This window comes from Nomascus leucogenys, chromosome 15 (assembly GCF_006542625.1).
Source record: "Nomascus leucogenys isolate Asia chromosome 15, Asia_NLE_v1, whole genome shotgun sequence".
Classification (NCBI taxonomy): Eukaryota; Metazoa; Chordata; class Mammalia; order Primates; family Hylobatidae; genus Nomascus; species Nomascus leucogenys.
Genome location: NC_044395.1, coordinates 64362633 through 64383206, shown reverse-complemented (window position 1 = coordinate 64383206; position 20574 = coordinate 64362633). Strand labels below are relative to the sequence as shown.

The 20574-nt window shown below is 43.8% G+C and overlaps 1 protein-coding gene across 2 annotated transcripts in view; it reads right to left on the bottom strand.

Annotated features, from left to right (window-relative positions):
• CLPB (ClpB homolog, mitochondrial AAA ATPase chaperonin) overlaps positions 1-20574 on the bottom strand; it is a 143955-nt gene that overhangs the window by 84555 nt on the left and 38826 nt on the right. For both annotated transcript variants that reach the window (XM_030829044.1, XM_030829045.1), the window contains one exon: positions 3151-3254. In XM_030829044.1, coding sequence (XP_030684904.1) covers positions 3151-3254 — 104 coding nt within the window. The remainder of the gene's footprint in view (positions 1-3150; positions 3255-20574) is intronic.

Here is a 20574-nt window from a genome sequence, read left to right as displayed (position 1 = left end):
GGAAAAGAATGAAGATTGGTAGAATTACACCTGAGAATGCTGAATAATGCATCAAAATTATCCTGACCATGTGCTCTAGGACTCTGTATTTAATAAAGTCCTTATAAATGTTTTAATCCAAGTAAGAACATGATGGCAGGGGATCTTGTCTGTCTAACTCATCAGTGCTTAAAACTCTACCTGGTATACAGGAATGTGATCAATAAATACTTTTGAATAAACAAGTGAATCCACAGGAACCCTACTACTAAATTTGCAGATCATATGAAATAAGAGATAGTTGATATTTTAATTGTTATTTCATAAGGGGACATGATAACCTTTTCAAATATTTTTGTTGTCTATCTCTCCCTATCTACCTACCTACCCAGAATGTAGGCTGTCTGGCATAAGAGTTAAAAATAATCCAGAGGTTGACCACGAAAAAGAAAAGAAAAAAAAAAAGAAAAGGGCAGGGGAGGGGACGGGGGGAGAGGAGGAAAGGGAAGGGAAGGGGAGGGAAGGGAAGGGACGTGGAAGGGAAGGGTAAGGAAGGAAGGAAGGAAGGAAGGAAGGAAGGAAGGAAGGAAGGAAGGAAAAACTAAGAAAAAGAAATTATGTAACCTTGAACTAGGAATGCAGAAAAAAAACTATGTAGAGCAGAGTTGGCAAACTACAGCCTCTGGGCCAAATCCAGCCTGCTGTGTGTTTTTATAAATAACGTTTTATTGAAACATATCCACATCGATTTGTTTGTGTATTGTTTATGGCTGCTTCTGTATCACAATGGTCAAGGTAAGTAGTCACAACTGAGATCAACTGGCCCACAAAGCTTAAATGTTTACTATCTGGCTCTTTCTAAAAAGTTTGCTGACTACTGATCTACAATGTTGAATGTGAGTATCACCCTGGAGGTTACCATTAAAACACAAAGCTACAAAACATGAATGTACATCGTGGAGATCAGTGTGACAGCAGAAGTTGGACTAGATGGCTTCATAGCTCTGAGATTCTGTAAAATAAAAAAATGTTTACGGAGCCCTGCTAGAATCCTGACAGCAGATGAGAAGGCACTCAGAAGAATCCCCTCCTGTCCAGCTGGCCCTACCCTCTCAACAAATGCTCCACCTTGCTTTTTGGTGAGAGCACCTGTATTAGTTTGTTTTCATGATGCTGATAAAGACATACCTGAAACTGGGAACAAAAAGAGGTTTAATTGGACTTACAACCCCACATGGCTGGGGAGGCCTCAGAATCATGGCAGGAGGTAAAAGGCACTTCTTACATGGTAGCAGCAAGAGAAAAATGAGGATGAAGCAAAAAGGGGAAACCCCTAATAAACCCATCAGATCTCATGAGACTTATTCACTATCACAAGAATAGCATGGGAAAGACTGGCCCCCATGATTCAATTACCTCTCCCTAGGTCCCTCCCACAACACGTGGGAATTTTGGGAGATACAATTCAAGTTGAGATTTGAAGAGGGACACAGCCAAACCATATCAGCACCTAAACTGAAGACAGAGCTGAGCACTGCAATGCTGTGCCTGAATGAGAAGAGGATAGCCCATAAGCTGAGTCCCCACATATCAGGCTGCAAATAGAGGGCAAGGTGGTACTCATGAAATTCTCTGTTTAAAACATAAACACAATTCCTCCAGCTCAGTGGGGAATCCAAGGACACAAAGATCGTGGCCTGCACATGAGAAGGAGAGAAAGGACATATCGGTAGATGAGAGTTCAAATAACCATACAAGAGGCCAAGATCTAGAGAACATTCAAAAGAGCAGCTGAGGGCAGGTTGCAATTATTGTCAAGGACAGGGAAGCCTTTGTGGAGGATCTAGCCTTAGCAATGGAGCCTTAAGAGAAGGACCAGGTTTAGAGAGGTGGAAGGGAAGGGAGAGGGTAACTTCACACTTTATCTGGGCAGCAATGCCTTAATGCTCTTAGACACTCCTCTCATGCCACTGATTTGAGAAACCTTCTCCCCGGGGCAGCAACAACACTGCTACTCTGAGTTACCACATACCACGTCAGTCTGGCAGCCTTACAGCTCTGAAGGCTGAGCACATTGTTCCCCTTAGCTGAATTTCCCCCAGGGTCAATGTTCTGGCTCTCAGGCAGTCAGAGAGGCTGTCTGTCCTCCTGGCATCACTGCTAACACTAAAGCAGCCACTGCTCAGCCACCCTGTTGCTGGCAATCTCAGAGGGATCACAGCCTCTGTGAATGATCCAGGACAAGGGAAAAGCAGTGGGGACAGTCTGGATAAACAAAAGCTCGAATGTAAAATACTCATTTCTGACTGCAGCCAAAGCAACCAGCTGTTTTTTCAATCCCACTTTGGAAGAAGTACTCACCAGACACAACATAGACTGACTTGCTGAGGTACCCTCCAACAGACACATGATCGAGCCCTACTGCAAGTCCAAACACCTACCTTGGAAATTCAATCCCCAAGACTCACCCCAGAGCCTCTTCATTCTGAAGTTCAAACCACCACCAACACAACATCCCAGACATCCCAGAGGAGGCACTGATGATGACCTCATTTTATGAGGATAGACATCAAAGCACAGAGAAGGTCCACTAAATAGTGTCCACTAAATCCTGGATCATAGAGTAAGCTGAGGGGACAGTCCCAGAGACAGGATTGCATTTTACATTTAGGAGGGGGGAAAAGCAGTATTCAGAGTAGTAGTATTTAGGGACTTCTGAGGCTGAGGAATCCAGTGAGGCTGTTGTCTAGTTCTGGGGCAGGAATGGGGCAAGGTAAGCCTGCAGGAAACAGGAGAGGAACAAATCCACATTCCATGCAGTTGCCTTAATTATTTTACTGAAATCTGCTCCGTTGTACACTCATCTGCGGCTCTCCAGGCTGAAGCACTTTCAGGAAAACACCAGTTGAAATGTACCTCCTACCCCCAATTAGGTCATGAAATCAGGCCTCTATTTCTTTCCCCAAGACTTCTTTTGAAGTGACATAAAGTTAGAGCCAGGGGACTGTGAAAGGCAGCTGTTCCAAGCCCTTTGGGGTCCCATGAGTCCACAGAGATAAAGAACATGCAGGCTGTCACTCTGAGTTGCTGATAGAGCTGACACCACAGAGCAAGGCTGCATGAAAGCCACAAGAGGAGAGCTCTCAGAGAAGCAGGACAGCCCACACTTACCTTCCAAAGAATGGATTCCCTGTTCCTTGGCAGTCTTGTAAACACTGCTAAAATCATCTCCAAGGTTTGGATCAGCCCCGGCAGCAAGCAGGACCTGTACCACACTAGAAAAAATCACAAAGACAGAAGTGTCAAAAGCAAGAAAGGCCCAGGAGGTACAGACCCAGATCCGGAAGCATGTTTGGGGATTGGAGCTGTCTCTGCTCATGTGAGTGATACAGTGGGAAAAAAACCATGAACTCTGGGAGTGTAAAAGACAAGGATAGGAAAGACAGGGACAGGAAATCTTAGCCGGGTACAGTGACTAATGACTGTAATCCCAGCACTTTGGGAGGATTACTTGAGTCCAGGAGTTCAAGACCAGTTTGGGCAACACAGTGAAACTTCATTTAAAAAAAAAAAAAAAAAGGCAGCAGCCTCTGAAACTTATCAGCTGAGAAGCTTGGGACAAGTTACTTAACACCTTTCTAAGGCCCAGTTTCCACAATTATTAAAATACAAACTGTTTATCCAACAATTACTTATCAAATGCCTGCCATGTTCTAGTCCCTGTTTTAGGTGCTGAGGTCTGTGACCTCAAGAAGCTAGGGCCAGTCTGCTGAGAAAAACAATAATTAAGTATAAAGCTACAGCTCAAAGTGTGATAAAGGTTACGACAGGAGAAATGTGCAGCAGAACAAGAAACAGGATCAAGAAAGCCCTTACGGCATCAGCAAGATGGCAGAACAGGACTCTCCAGCACTTGCTCCCCAGCAGAAACATCAATTTGAACAATTATCCACATGCAAAAATACCTTCACAAGAGCTAAGTAAACCAAATGAGAGATTATAGCACCTGGGAGTAGCACAGAGGTAAAGAAAAGATTACCTACAGAGGGTAGGAAGACAGTTTCCCCTTACCCATATCACCCCTGCCCCAACTCCAGGCGGTACACGTGGAGAGACATACACTCATGGGGGAAGGAGAGGGAAGTGAGGGCTGGACTTTGCCTTGGACCCTGAAACCAGGCCCACCTCAGTAAAACTCAGTGCCTGGAAGGCTCCCAAACTCCTGGCTGATACCCTCAGACTAAGCCTCTAGGCTGGCCCTGGTGCCAGGCCACACCCCATAGCCCCAGGCTCCAGATCTGCCTCCTAGCCAGACTGACCTTAGCAGCCCGACTCTGGCCCTAGTGCCAGGCCAGCCCCAGCAGTCATGGACTCTGGGCCCACCTTAACATGAGCCCAGCCCCTACAGACTCAGGATTCAGGCCCGCCTTGCAGATTCAATCTCCAGGCCCATCCTAGCGCCAGGGCAGCCTTGGTGGCCCAGGGCTCTAGACTCCCCCCAGAACCGGCTGGGGCATGAATCCAGGCTTCAGGTCTGCCCTAGCACTGGGTCGGCCTGACAGCCTTAGTTATCAGGCCTACACCAGCAGACCCAGCCTCCAGGTCCACCCCAGGCTCCAGCCCAGCCCACAGCCAAGTCAGTCCACACAGCTCAGAGCTTTAGGCCTGCCCTAGCACCAGGTCAGTACCCCTGGCCTTAGGCACCGGGCCAGCACCTGTGGACACAGGCTCTAGGCCTGCTCAGTTTCACACCAGTCCCTGTGGCCCCACACTCCAGGCCAGCTCTAGCAGCCCCCAGGCCCATCCCAGTAGACCCAGTACTGAGCTGGCTCCCACAAATCCAGACTCCAGGATAGCCCCCGTGGACCCAGGTCCCAGGCTGGCCCTCACAGACCTACCCTCTGGGGCAGCACCTGCATATCCAGGCTCTAGACCATCACCCACAGACCCAGGCTCCGTGCCTGCCCAGGAACAGGCCAGCCCAGGCTGCAGGCCAGTCCCCATGCCACAGACTTCAGTGAACTCAAAGCCTAGGCCTGCTCCAGCAGACTCAAGGTCCAGACCCACTCCAACAGATGCCAGTAACAGCCTGGCCCCCATGGGCTGAGACTCCAGGACCATCCCTGTATACCCACGTTCCAGGCCAGCCCTTGTGGACCCAGGGCCCAGGCCCAACCCCCATAAACTCAGGCTCCAGGTCTGCCCCAGTACCAGACCAACCCCTGTGGACTTAGGCTCCAGGCCCGTCCACATGGATGCAGGCTCCAAGTTAATCCCAGTGACTAACCATTCCCTGCAGATTCAGGCTCAAGGCCCATGCCATCACAAGGTCAGTCCCTATGCACTTAGGCTTCAGGCTGGCCCCCGCAGATACAGGCTCTAAGCCCACCCCTGTGGTCCCAATCAATAGGTCCACTCCAGTGGGCCCAGGCTCCAAGCTCAACCCTAAGAACCCAGGCACCAGGCCCACTCACCTGCTGACCCAGGTACCAGGCCAGCCTGCCTAAGGACTCCAGCACCAAGCTCATTCATGAACCACACAAGATGGTTTGCCCAGAATCTCTGGACAGGCTGAATGGTGAAGGGCTTTCTCAGGCAAAGCCAATCTGCAAAGACTGGATAAGTTCCTACTTTTTCACATGCTCAGACACCAAAGCATGGCCACAAGACTCAAGAACAATCAGGGAAACTTGATCCCACCCAAAGAACAAAATAAAGGATCAGTAACCAACCCTAAAGAAATGGATATTCATGACCTGCCTCACAAATAATTAAAAATAATTGTTTTAAGAAAGTTTAGCAAACATTAAGAAAATATAGAGAAACAATTTAACAAAATCAGGAAAACAATAAATATCCCAAACAAATTTAAGAGGTTGAAATTATTTTTTTAAAAAACATCAAAAGAAATCCTGGAGCTGAAAAACATAATGAATCAAATGAAACTGCAACATAGAGCATCAACAGCAGAACTGATCAAGCAGAAGACAGAATATGTGAACTCAAAAATCAGTTATTTGAAAATAGGAAGGCCAATGGTTTCCAATAAGATTCAATCCAAATAAGACTACACCAAGACATATCATAATCAAACTATCAAAAATTAAAGACAGGCTGGGCGCAGTGGCTCACACCTGTAATCCCAGCACTTCGGGAGGCCGAGGATGGCGGATCATGAGGTCAGGAGATCGAGACCATTCTGGCTAACACGGTGAAACCCCGTCTCTACCAAAAAATACAAAAAAAAAAAAAAATTAGCTGGGCGTGGTGGCGGATGTCTGTAGTCCCAGCTACTCGGGAGGCTGAGGCAGGAGAATGGCGTGAACCCGGGAGGCAGAGCTTGCAGTGAGCCAAGATCGCACCACTGCACTCCAGCCTGGGCGACAGAGCAAGACTCCGTCTCAAAAAAAAAAAAAAAAAAAAAAATTAGAGATAAAGAAGGATTCTGAAAGCAGTAAGAGAAAAAAAGCAAGCAATATATAAGGGACTTCCAATAAGGCTAACAGTGGATTTCACATTATAAACCTTATAGGCCAGGAGATAACGGGATGATAGATTCAAAATGCTGAATGAAAAAAAAAAACCTGCCAACTAAGAAGACTATATCCAGCAAAACTCTTCTTCAGAAATCAAAGAAAGATAGACTTTCCCAGAGAAATAAAAGCTGAGGGAGTTTATCACAACCAGACCTGTCTTATATTTCTTAGACAGGTCTGATGGAAATAAATTTTTAAGAAATGCTAAGGAGAGTGCTTCATGTTGAAAGAAAAGGATGCTAATTAGCAACACAAAAACACGAAAGTATAAAACTCACTGGAAGCCTGAGAAACATGCTGAAACCCCATCTCTACCAAAAACAGACAAACAAATACAAACATTAGCCAGGCGTGGTGTCACATGCCAGTAGTCTCATATAGTCGGGAGGCTGAGGTAGGAAAATCACTTGAGCTTGTGGGGCAGAGATTGTAGTGAGCTGAGATCAACCGTTGTACTCCAGCCTGGGTGACAGAATGAGACCCTATCTCAAAACAAACAAAACACCCCAAAAACCTCACTGGTAATGGTAAGCACATAGTTAAATTCAGAATACTATGATCCTGTAAATGGTGGTAAGTAAATCACTTTTGTCTTTAGCATTAAGGTCAAAATACAAAACTGCTAAAAATAATAGCTACAATAATTTGTTAAGGGATATATAATACAAAAATATGTAAATTGTGACACTAAAAATAGAGAATATGTTTGTGGCAGGTATGGAATAAAAGTGTAAAGTAACCACAAAGCAAAACCTAAAGTAGATTCATGAAAGGTAAAAAGTAAGGAATATAAGTATACTACTAAAGAAAATCACCTAATCACAAAGGAAGGTGGCAAGAGAGGAAGAGAGGAACAATGGCTCTACAAAACAACCAGAAAACAACAAAACATCAGAAGTTAGTCCTAACCGATCAATAATTGCCTTGAATGTAAATGGATTAAAAAGAGTAATATCCTACTGTATGTTACCTACAAGAGACTCACTTTACCTATAAGGACACACATAGACTAAATATGAAGGAATGGAAAAAGATATGGCATGCAAATGGGAACCAAAAGAGAGCAGAAATACCGATATTCATATGGAATAAAATAGACTTTAAGTCCAAACTGTAAAAAGAGACAAAGAAGGTCATTATATAATAATAAAGGGGTCAATTAATCAAGAGACTATAGCAATTGTAAATATATATGTACCTACCATCACAGCACCTAAATATATAAGGCAACTATTAATCAATGGGAAGACAAAGATAGACTATACTACAGAAACAGTAGGGACTTCAATATCCTACTTTCAGCAATGGACAGCTCATCCAGAAAGAAAACCAATACGGAAATGTCTGACTTAAACTACACTTTAGACGAAATGGATATAAGAGACCTATACAGAACATTCCATCCAACAGCAGTACAACACACATTCTTCTCAAGCACATGGGAACATTAAAGGTACATGCATCTCTTTAGTCCAAATTCCAAGAGTTACTAATGTTTATAGATTGGCAAGTTTCCTTCCAAACCTTTGCAATTACAAAAATCACTCCAGTGGCTGTGTGAGAAGAGGGAGTATGACCAGAGGAAGGGGCTCCATATGTTAGCTTCCCTTCTTCCTGCGATTTATGTAATATTCCCACTAATACATTTTTTCCCTTCTAATAAAAAAGGGCTCATGTTCACTACAAAAAAACAGAAAATATAGATAACCAAAAGAAGAAACGGTCTTAGAACATATAACATCTTTCCAGTTTCTTCAATGGATATATACACACTTTTATTTATAAAAATGGGATCATATATGAACTTTCTCTCTGAATGCACATACATCCTTCCATGTATTATATGTCTATTACATTGTTTTACTAGCCAGGCACAGTGGCTCATGCCTATAATCCCAGCACTTTGGGAGGCCAAGGTAGCTGGATCACCTGAGATCAGGAGTTCGAGACCAGCCTGGCCAACATGGTGAAACCCTGTCTCTACTAAAAATACAAAAATTATCTGGGCATGGTAGTGTATGTCTGTAATCCCAGCTACTTGGGAGGCTGAGGCAGGAGAATCACTTGAATCCGGGAGGCGGAGGATGCAGTGAGCCGAGATCGCGCCACTGAATCAAGCCTGGGCGACACAGCAAGACTCTGTCTCAAACAAACAACAACAAAAAAACCCACATTGTTTTAAATGGCTACACAGTATTCCACTGTAAGACTATCCCATGCTTGATTTAACCAATCCCTATTATAAAACAATAGATTGTTTTAAATATTTTAGTAATATATTTGATTATTTCCTTTGGATAAATTCATATGAGATAAAATTTACATCAAAAAGTATAGGCATTTTAAGAGTTTTATAAATATTACTAAGTTGCTTTGCAAAAAGATTGTGCTAATTTTTATTTTCACTAGCAAAGTATGCTGTATGAGAGTAACTGCTGTGCCTTCCTTTACCAAAATAGAGTAGTTTTTTTCTTCTTTTCCATAATGTGTCAATCTGGAAAACACAAAATAGAATCACACTGCTCTTTCAATTTGCATTTTTTGATTACTAGTGAGGATGAATTTTTTTTAAAATATGTTTAATAGTCAGTTGTGCTGCTTCTTCACAAATCCCTTATTAAGGTCCTTTGCCCATCTTTCTCTTAGGGTGTCTATCTTTTGCTTACTAACCTTCAAAACTGCTAATGCTTCTGCAAGCAGAAGTGGTAAGCATTTTAAACAAATTACTTATCATAACTATTAAAAAGCCAAACTATAGTTTGTTTTCTCTTCCTTGATAGTTTTTTAGTATTTGTAACCAGTAATGTTGATGGTTTCCCACGTACCATTTGGTTTGAATTTCATTACCTTCAACAGGCACAGTATCTGATTCAATTACTTGCTGAACGAATGAATGAATTTCACTAAATTCCATGAACACAAAGATACAGTCCTCATAGGTAAGCCCAAAACCAGACTCCATCTCCTACATAGCAGTGGTTCTTCTATATGTGACCTAAATCAGTTAAGCGAGTCTTCTGTGCCTACTCACCTTACCTAAAATAGCTTTTAAAATTACCTTCAAAGGTAACTTATCCAGAATATGAATTAAGATTTCAAAGAGAAATGAGAAGGGTCTCTAAGCAGCTAAAATCTATGTCTAAAACTCACATGTTTAATTCATAGAAGTCTGTCGGGTTCTCATTTGGAGACTATTTACTCTCAGTTTATACACAATTTGGATTAAGATTGGCATTAGTCAGTCTTCCTATTTCCCAGAACGTTTAAGCCAAGAAGGTAGAAAAAAGCAGATACAGATAGGCAAACTAACTGAAGGCACTGCAAAACAACGTCTGATAGAGAAATAGTATGGCACAGAAGTTAAGAAAACTGGCTGTAAAATCTAGGATGATCAGAGCATCAGAGTGAATAATGATAGTAATGTATTATAACCCATTAATTATATATAATTATAACCCACTGAGTAAAATAAGATTCTCCATTGAAGTCCACATTGAAAATTAATAAGTAAATGGGAGAGAAGGGAAAGTTCTGTCTTACTATAGAATGAAAACTAATAATTGTAGAAGGAATGATGAAATTAGAAAACCACCATTTTGCGGCCTCATAATAATTATTAGGGATAATAAGAGTAGCTCATCTGGTTGTGTTAATACACATAAAGTAGCTTAGAACAGTGTCTGACACATAACAACTGCTCAATGAATGTTAGTTATTATTACTATGTACCTGGCCCTGTGGCTGGACTAAGGAAAGTCAGGAGACATACGAATTAAGACATCTAAATTGGGAAGACAGCATGGCATTTTATAATAAGCACAGAGAGACCTGTGTTCAAATCAAAGCTCTATCATTTACTGATTGTGTGTTCTTGGACCAGTTACTATACCTCTGGGCCTTCATTTCCTTACCAGAATAATGGAGATAATGATGGCTGCCGTACAGGTCATACATATGTAAAACTCCATAGTGCCTGACATATTAAAAAAAAAAAAAAAGCTCCATAAATCTAAGCTCTTTACCCTCTGTTTGTATAATCTTAGCAATAATCACATGAATCTGGGCTGTGATGGGCACCAGATCTATACCTAACCACCCTAGCACTCATGCTGGCATAGTCCTGTTTAAGAAGGCAGCTTTTCTATATTCTGCACAAGTTGATGTGTGTTAAAATCCAAGTGTCGATCTAAACTCAAAGGGACGTAATTTGGTTAATCCTCAGCTGCTGTGTCCAATCACCATTCAATCACACCCCCTCCCATGGCAGGCTGTCCCTCCAGGCAGCTAGTGTCACTAACTGTGCTACCTGGGCCTCTCCAGGTTCATGAGTATTGATTCCATCTGTCCAATTTGCAGGCTGTAGGACGTGTCCAAGCAACCACGTATGTTGCCCTTGGTCCCGGAGGGCAGACAGTGGTCTAGCAGGGTGGGGAGAAGAGAGTGACTAGGATCGACCCTGGGGCTGCTAACCCAATCAAAGGGAATGGGCAATTCACTTCACAAACTTGGAGGCCAAAGAGGGTAAGCATCCAAGATAGTGACTCATCCTGAAACCTCAGAGAAGATTCCCTTCACTTTTTTTTTTTGAGACGGAATCTTGCTCTGTTGCCCAGGCTGGAGTGCAGTGGCGCAATCTCGGCTCACTGCAAGCTCCGCCTCCCGGGTTCACACCATTCTCCTGCCTCAGCCTCCTGAGCAGCTGGGACTATAGGTACCCACCACCATGCCCGGCTAATTTTTTGCATTTTTAGTAGAGACAGGGTTTCACCGTGTTAGCCAGGATGGTCTCGATCTCCTGACCTCGTGATCCACCCGCCTCGGCCTCCCAAAGTGCTAGGATTACAGGCATGAGCCACTGCGCCTGGCCCTCCCTTCACTTTTAATAATACTCGAAAGGCAGCAGCACCACTGTGGGGTATAGACAGGGCTAAAGAAACCATGGCTGCTCAGTAACCAACAGTGGCATCAAACACCTTGACATATGGCCAGTAGGTTTTTTGTTCAACAGCCTTCATGTACTTATAAAGTATCTAACCAAGAGCTCCAAACGGGTCAGGCCCTTCTTGGAGAAGCTAGCCCAGATCGGGCTAGAGGGCTACAAGAGTATGATTCACCACTAGCTTTGATCACCAAAAGAACCTCACTGAAACTATAGCATATAGCATACAGCAGGGCAGAAACAGGGTAGGAGGCTAGCCAGGTTAGAGAAATCTAAGGCAGGGATGGTGAAAACAGGCTCAGCAGTGGCCAACACCAGGGAGTGCCAAGAAGTTCACAGTCAAAATAAAATTAATTAAGGGCCACACACCAGGAAGCAAAGGTGTATATGAGGTCAGAGGTCAAGAACTAGAGGGTGAGGTAGAACAGATTATAAACCAAGTGAGTAGCTAGAAACCAAGGATTACACTGGTACCAGAAGTCAAGGCAAGGCAAAAGCAGCAGCATCCAGGAGCAGCAGTAAGGAGACAATGGAAATAGAATGATTTCTGCCTCTTCTATTTTCTGCTGAAGCAGAAAGAAATCCCCAGCTCAAAACAGTATTTGGGAGAAGGTGACTTACATGGGGAGATGATGGTGAGTCAGCCCACCTGGATGATATACAGAACACAGAGTGATCAATAAGAACCAAATCTGATGGCACAGAGGAAGGTAGGCACTGCTACTGGAGCTGATCCATTAAAGGACAATAGGACAATAGCAACTTCTCCGTTGTTCTGGTGCTGGCATACTGGCTGTCATGTTGTAGGTTTGGGTTTCACTATTACTGTCTTAAATTTGAGTAGCTGGTACCAAATGGGCTGTGGTATAAGGCTAGGCCTTCATGGTCTTAACAGTTGGATTAAAGGAGGCAGAGTACACCAGGCCACTCAATTATGTTTTTCCATATCAGGAAACATCTTCACTCAAAGGAATTACTCCACAGGCACTCACTGGGCAAAGGCTTAAGAATATCAGCGATTCTCTGGCTGGCATGGTGGCTCAGACCTATAATTCCAGCATTCTAGGAGACTGAGGAAGGAGGATCATTTGAGCCCAGGAGTTCAAGACCAGCCTGAGCAACATAGTGAGATCCTATCTCTTTAAAAAAATTAAAAATTAGCCAGGTGTGGTGACACATGCCTGTAGTTCCAGCTACTCGGGAGGATCGCTTGAGCTCAGGAGGTCGAGGCTGCAGTGAGCTGTGGTTGTGCCACTGCACTCTAGCCTGGGCAAAAAAAAAAAAAGATTATCAGCCATTCTCTCAACCAGCTCAAGATTTGGCCTCTCATGGTAGTACAACCCTCAAAGGCTAGGGATAATCTCCAGATACCCTATTACCCTTACTAATTTGGGGAAGCAGAGAATGTCTATGGCACAAGTATGTTATATTGCCTTTCACTTCCCAATACTGACTTCCAGGTAGTTAATAGTCTGTAGGAGCACTTTGCCCCAGATCAGGTTTTGATAAAAATGCTAGGATCAGAAGGCCCAACATGCCAGGCGCAGTGGCTCATGCCTATAATCCCAGCACTCTGGGAGGCTGAGGCGAGCAGATCACTTGAGGCCAGGAGTTGGAGACCACCCTGGCCAACATGGTAAAACCCTGTCTCTACTAAAAATACAAAAATTAGCCGGGTGTGATGGCAGGCGCCTGTAATCCCAGCTAATCAGGAGGCTGAGGCAGAAGAATCACTTCAACCCAGGAGACAGAGGTTGCAGTGAGCCAAGATCACACCACTGCACTCCAGCCCGGGCAACAGAGTGAGACTCTGTCTCAAAAAAAAAGGAAATAGAAAAAAAAAAAAGAAAAGAAAAAAGAAAAAGAAGGCCCAACAAAAATGAGGCAAAGGTATTAACAGCCAATTCCTAGAGGAGGAAACCAAAAAAGGATTATTACTAGGTATATAAAGAAAATCTTCAAGTTCATTTGTTATTATAGAAATGCAAATTGAAATGAGATATCACTGTAAATTCAACATATTGACAAATGTTAGAAAGCTGAAAAATGGCAAGTGCTGGTGAAGACGTGAGGATCTGGGACTCTTCATGCACTGTTAGGGTATAGACTGGTGCAGCCATTCTGGAAGCCAATCTTGTAGGACTTCATTAAAGCACCTTACCAAGCACTTCTGCTCCTGAGTATATAATTCCTAGAAAAATCCTTATGCAGGTCCATAAAGGGCAACACAAGAAATGGTTCATCACAGCATTCTGTGGCAGTGGCGAATTGCGGGCCATCAAATGTTCACCACTAGGGGGACGGATAAGGTAAATGTGGTAGTCACACACTATGAAACACGATGCAGTAGTTACAAGCAACAGGCTGGATATACATGCAACAACATAGATGGATGATTTTTTTTCAAAAAGGGTTGAAGTCCTAACTCTTTTATTTACATATTAACTAACTTGACCATTTGTTCCAAAAGTTAATCCCTTTCAGGGAGTCTCTCAATTATAGAACTTCTAATTCCTATATAATCTAGTAATCTTGGGGGCTGAAATATTAAAGACCCAGCGAAAACAATGAACTCCACTGGGCGCGGTGGCTCACGCTTGTAATCCCAGCACTTTGGGAGGCCGAGGCGGGCAGATCATGAGGTCAGGAGATCGAGACCACGGTGAAACCCCGTCTCTACTAAAAAAATACAAAAAATTAGCCAGGCGTGGTGGCGGGCGCCTGTAGTCCCAGCTACTCGGAGAGGCTGAGGCAGGAGAATGGCGTGAACCCAGGAGGCGGAGCTTGCAGTGAGCCGAGATTGCGCCACTGCACTCCAGCCTGGGTGACAGAGCGAGACTCTGTCTCAAAAAAAAAAACAAACAATGAACTCCCTGCAGTACACCAAGGGCCATCAAAGACGCCACCTGCTGTCCCCTCCTTCAACTGGTTGGTGTTTATTCACCTTCAGGGCTCCTTGGTGACGCCATCACCAACTCAACTGCACCTTCTCTGATTCCCAGTATGAGTCCATGCTCTTTCTCTTTGTCTGCACAGCACCCAGTACTCACTCCCATGGTAGGTGACCCTCATATTTTATCATGATGGCCTGCTTACTTTTATTTGCCTTTCCCACTACACTATGGGGCAAGAGCCATGTCTCAACCTCATTTCCCAGCTCCCTGCCCAGTGCCTGGATCATAGATGTTTTCTGAATGAGTGCATGAATAAATAAATGAAAGATGAATAAATAAAATCATTATTTTATTTGATGGAAAATGGGAGAGAAAGGTGGACAGCAGCTGTCTCTGCCCTGCTCAGCCTTCTCCCACCTGAAGGTCCCAACTAGGCTGCAGGTGGTTTAGCTGTGGAAAACCTGTATGTTCCTCTCCTGAACAGTAGCTCCTTCCTGGGCTACAGAAAGTTCCCAGACAAAGCTCAGGAAATGAACAGGAGGGTGGTCCTTAAGTGGCAGCTCCTGAGATTCATGGAACTCCCTTTGGAGCCACAGCTGAATTAATTTGCTGATCAGGCTGTAATTAGATTAAAAGTGGGGGCGCATGTAGGAAGGTTGGCTCACACTGACCTTGATGAGCTCTTGTTTTCAGGGTGGTGGGGAGTCACAATAAATGGGAGGTTAGTTACTTCGATCAATGTTTAGGCTTTCTGCTTTCAGTGGCCAGAGGGGATTAGGGTGCTCACATTGTTTAGGGAAGAGCGAGAAAACCTATGGTGTGAGCTCAGGCTTGTGTTGGGCCAGGCGCGTGTCAAAGACGGCTGGCGAGCAGCTGGAGTTGGTGAAGCAAGAAGGGCAGTGATCTCAGCTCCAGGTCATCCCTACACAATGTTGAGCTTCAGAAGAAGCTCCTCTAACTCCTCCTCCTCCCCACCCCCCACATCTGAAACATAGGATCACTGTGATGAGTGTCACGGGTCCCAAGGAGAAGACAAAGAGTGACCTCTTCTCAACCCAGTGCACACCTCGATGAGGGGAGGAAGCGAAGAGGTCACAGTTCAGGAGGTCTGCTGGAAAGTCAAATGAGTTGTGGCTCATTCAGTAACCTGGTCTCTGGCCGGTCAGGAAAGCCGGGTGGCCCAACCAAAGGCACTAGCATTTGTTAAATCTGCAAGTTCTGTGGCATGGGGACATGAGCTGAGAGTAGAGAGGGCGCAAAGAACAGTTTTCTTTTTAAAGCCAGATTCCTAAGGAAATGAATTAAAGATTGGGTAGGAAATAAGGTACCTGTATAGAAAATGTGCCCCAGTTTCCTCAAATGAGGATAATGTTTATTTATTTACTCAAAAGGTAAAGATCAATAATCATAATAATAAAGCAGCCGCAGTGTGTTAGACACCTTATATTCACTATTTCAGATCCTTATAACAACTTGTAATGAGGTACCAGTCCTATTTTATAAATAAGTAAACTAAGGCTTGGCAAGATAATATGAGTTACCCAAATGTACACATTAAATAAACACAGGAACCAAGATTCAAATCCAGGTCTGTCTGAGTCTAAACTTGGTGTACATTCCCCTAAACCACGTTGGCTCTCACCCAACTGACCATCCATTAATCTGTCTTATTATCCCATAGTTACTAAGCCCTTACTGCATAGTACCAGGAACAGTGATATTTTCAGATGGCAGTTAAAGCAAAGCAGGTCATGGCAGTTAAAGCAAAGCAGGTCATAGCAGCTAGCTGGGATAAGAAGGAGTCTGTTTGAGATAGACAAGGATAAAAATCAGTGGTGAACCCAGACAGAGGTGATATAATTAGGGGCAAGGCTCGAGGAAGGCATGGCAGGTTAAGCAGATGGCCAAGGAATCAAGATCACCCACAACAGGGTTTCCAAGATAATCCCAATTTCACATCCTCAGCGTAGTTCTAAATATACTTCCATATCTTTCAATTTGTGGTTCATAATATATGATCACCAAACCTAAGGCCAGTGTGGTCAGGCCCTAGATGTTAGGACTTATTACAGTATGGACCCAGACTAGGCTCTCTCTAGGCAAATGATCCAGAACAGTATGATGGGGCTGGCATATCTCTTAGACTCGGGTGAAAATAACAACAAAAAGAAAAAACAATATTAATAACAGCAGCAGATACCTACTTATGCACTACACTAAGTAGTTTTATGTGCATTTTAATCTTTGCAACCACCTTATGCTGAGATAGGTGCCATTATTATTCCCATTTTGCAGATGGGGAAACTAAGAACTATAAGAGGCACAGCAAGGTCTTCAACTCAGGCAGTTTCACTCCAGAGCCCCTATTCTTCACTACCATAGTATACATAAGTAGACTGGATGCTCCCCAAAGCAGGGACTGTGCCTTGACTATTTCCATCTCCTCACACATAGGGCCTATACAGGGCAGTAAATATTTGCTGAATCAATTCACTTCTGGGGCCTGATTGCACAGCGGACAACACATTGGGTTTTTAGTCAGCTTCTAGACTTTACCTTTAGTGTTGCTAAATTTTTCACGTTGGGTTATACAGTTGGTTTTTAATTGTTGACCCATATACTTATCCCTGTTAGTTTTTATCAACACAGATTTAACCATTACTCTAGCCCACTGAGGTTTTATTTAATGTCCCCTATTTTTTCACCCAATATATTAGTACCTCCTCAAGCTTCATTAACTCTGTTGGCATTTATCAATGACCTCAGTGAAATCAGTGACATAAAATACTGAACAGGACAGAGCCCCATGGCTCACCACTCAAGCCTGCTCTCTAGTCTGATGTCCATTCATACATAAACAATGAACCAGGTCATTTACATTTATTAGTCTGACTATACTATTTTTTACATAATTTTACTCATATAGATGTCATTAGAGACATCCAAATAGCTTACTGAAAGCCTGAAACACCCATCGTATCTACTGCCGACCCCTGGCCCACCAGCCTGGTAGCTCTGTTAAAATAAGCAGCTTATGGTACAGCTGTTTTTAAAGAAGTCTCTTAAAGAAGAGGTATAGAACTAGACCATCTCACAGTTCCTAGAGATGGAACACCCTCCCCCAAGCAGCTGAACTGAATGAACACTGGATGCTTTCCTATCCCCAACTGCCATTCTCCATAATGAACACTGGATGCTCTCCTATCCCCAACTGCCACTCTCCATGAAGACAGCACTGAACACAGAACCCCAGGACAGAACAGAACATTGGGCCCAGGAAGTATACCCTGAGACTGTCACGTTAGGCAAATGAGCTGGCACTGATTTCCAGGGAGCAGCGTCTTGAGTTGCCTGAGGTTGAGGCATGTGTCTGCCAAACTACGAGTGCATGCTGGAATTGGAATATCATTACCACGAAACAGGATTATCTTGAGCAACGATTCCAAATGGGATTAGAAATGACTCTTTGTTACTCAGAGATAATCGGCCATAGCAGTAGGGGTGGGAGAAACGTCAAGCCCAGCACACTTTTCCGGGGGCACGGTGCTGCGGTGCTGGCATTCTGGGCACTTGGCCAGCACCCTCACCCACCCTTCCTTGCTGGGGAATACTGGGTACTGTCCTGCACTGGGCAGGTGGCCACCTGTAACAAAAGCCAGCCTATATCAAGGTACCCTGCTCAGGGGTCCCATGCTCTTGGGTTCCGTGCTGGTTGCTTCTACTAGCACATCTCTACTTTCCACCTTTGTGAGCCTATGCTCACAATGGTCCTTCTGCAAATGCTCTCCCCCTACTCCCTATGTTACCAATCAAATCCTGCCCATCTTTCAAGGCCTGACTCCTCTGAAAGGGCCTCTTTTCATGATGCTGGCTCTACACAACATCATCTCCTCCACAGCACTCTATGGGTTCTTCTCTGTGGCACTGAACACATTCTGCCTCATTCTCCAAAGCGGGACTTTTATCCCTTTTCTGAGTGTCAGCTTTTTGAGAACAAGGAGAGTGGCTTGTCTGTTTTTACAGTTCTCAAAATCCATCTAATACATCATGGGTCATCGAGAAACCCTGATAGAGCTGACTTGACTCCTGGTCCCAGCATCCTTCGGTCCATCCCATGGCCTTGCTCCTTGCCCCTTCCCTCCATAGGCAGTGTAGTCCAGTGCAAAGAGCAAGGGTTTGGGGTTCAGAAAGACCCAGCTTCAAATCCTGGCTCCTTCTTTTACTAACTGGACAAACTTGGACAACTCTGAGCTTCATTTTCCCTATCTGTAAAATAGGAATAATAATCCCTTCCTTTCAAGATTGCCCTGAGGATTAGACCCAACATGGGAAGTGCTTGACATGGGCTTGGCACACAGAAAGCACCCAATCAACTATTGCCATCATCATTATTACAGTCAGCAGATCACACAGCACAAAGCCCAGCCTCCTTGGGCAGAAGGTAGCCCTACTCTACAGCACGAAGCCAGACCAAGAATAGGTTAGAAGATGGAAAAGGCTCCGTGCCCCTAAGGCAGGACCGACTTCCATGTGGTTTGGTCAGGCTCCCTAAGGACCTACTTTCAAGCACAGGTACACTGGTACTCTACCTGCTCCACGTATAGCTAGCCAGCAAGGAAGGAGAGCCTCCCAGGGAGGCTGCCAGCAGTCTAGCTGCAAGATTAGCATCTGCTCTTCGCTCTAAGAACACCCATGGAGCTGTTGGAGTCCGTAAAGGAAGGCCTTTAAAACCTCTTCTGTAGGACAGCAATCTGGCTTAGGCTATCGGTTTTTTAAAGAAAGGGTTTAATGCACCTTCTCCCCTTAGTAAGGCAGAGGGAAAATAAGCAAATGCTAAAAATAAATGACTGCTGTGAGAGGGAATTGAATGGTCTTCAGCCAAGGATGGCAGCACTTTAAAATTAACAAAGCCCAGGTACCACATCCAGGAAGGCCTTGGCAAATGCGTGTTATCCACTCATTAGCTCAGTTCCTCAGGGACCCTGGCCAAGCAGGGAAGGCAGTGCCGGGAACCAGTCCTTCCGACACTGATGAAATGCACTCGGGGAGAAAAGGCAGAAGGAGGGAGGGAGACTCTTGTGGGGAATTTCAAACAGTTCTGATGTGCTTCATGCTCTGCCTTGCAGTTCTCACCTTCTCTGAGGCAAAGGCTTGCAAAAGCCACCACCAAGCCCAAGCAGGATCAAATCAAAATCTCCCCACACCAGCCTACCTTTTCAGGATCTTTGGTTCCTGAAGCACCACAATGGCCTCACTATATAGGTGGTGTCCCTGCATGAGAGTCCAGAGACAAGGAACCCAAGAATAGTGTGGGAGAGGCAAGCTCCCAGTCTATAACCTCAACTTTCTCCTTGCTGGAATAAAGAATCGTATACTTTATGAATTTATACAAGCCCACTGTATACTACTCATAAAGTGAATTTATCACTATTCATCAGTAATTATACTTCATTACATCACTGATAGTATGAATTGACAAATCTTCATTCCCTAATAAAATCAGAATGCATATCACTCTAATGTGAGATATCATCAACAATAAGCATTCAAAACATTCCAGGTAACCATTAACAACATGAATTAATTTTGATACTACTAATACAAATTCTCAGTATGCCACTGGTCACAATTAATAATGAAAATTAGAGAGGGATGACAGCTTTTTAAAAAGTTTTTAAAGTCAGTTTACTGAAGCATCATTTACACAGTAAAATTCATCCTTTTTAAGATATATAATTTAATGAATTTTGATAATTATATACACTCATGTAACCAACATGATAATCAAGATACAGAATATTTCTCCATCATCCCAAAAAGTTCCTTTATATTCTCCTCCCATTCCCAAAAACTGGCAACCACCAATCTGATTTCTGCCCCTAAAGTTCTGTCTTCTCCAGAATGTCATATACATGGAATTACAGAGTAGGTAGCTTTTTGTGTTGGTTTTAGCTTAGCATGCTGCTTTTGTTGTCGTTGTTTGTTTGGCTGTTTTTACCATATGGATGTACCACAATTTGTTTGTCCATTCACCAGTTGATGGACATTTGCATTATTTCCAGTTTTTGGTGGTCATAAATAAAGCTGCTATAAATATTTACATACAGGTGTTTTTGCAGATGTACGTTTTTATTTCTCTTAGACAAATACCTAGGAGTTGCTATCGCTGTGTGATATGGTAAATGTATACTTTACCTTTATAAGAAACTGCCAAAGTGTTTTCCAA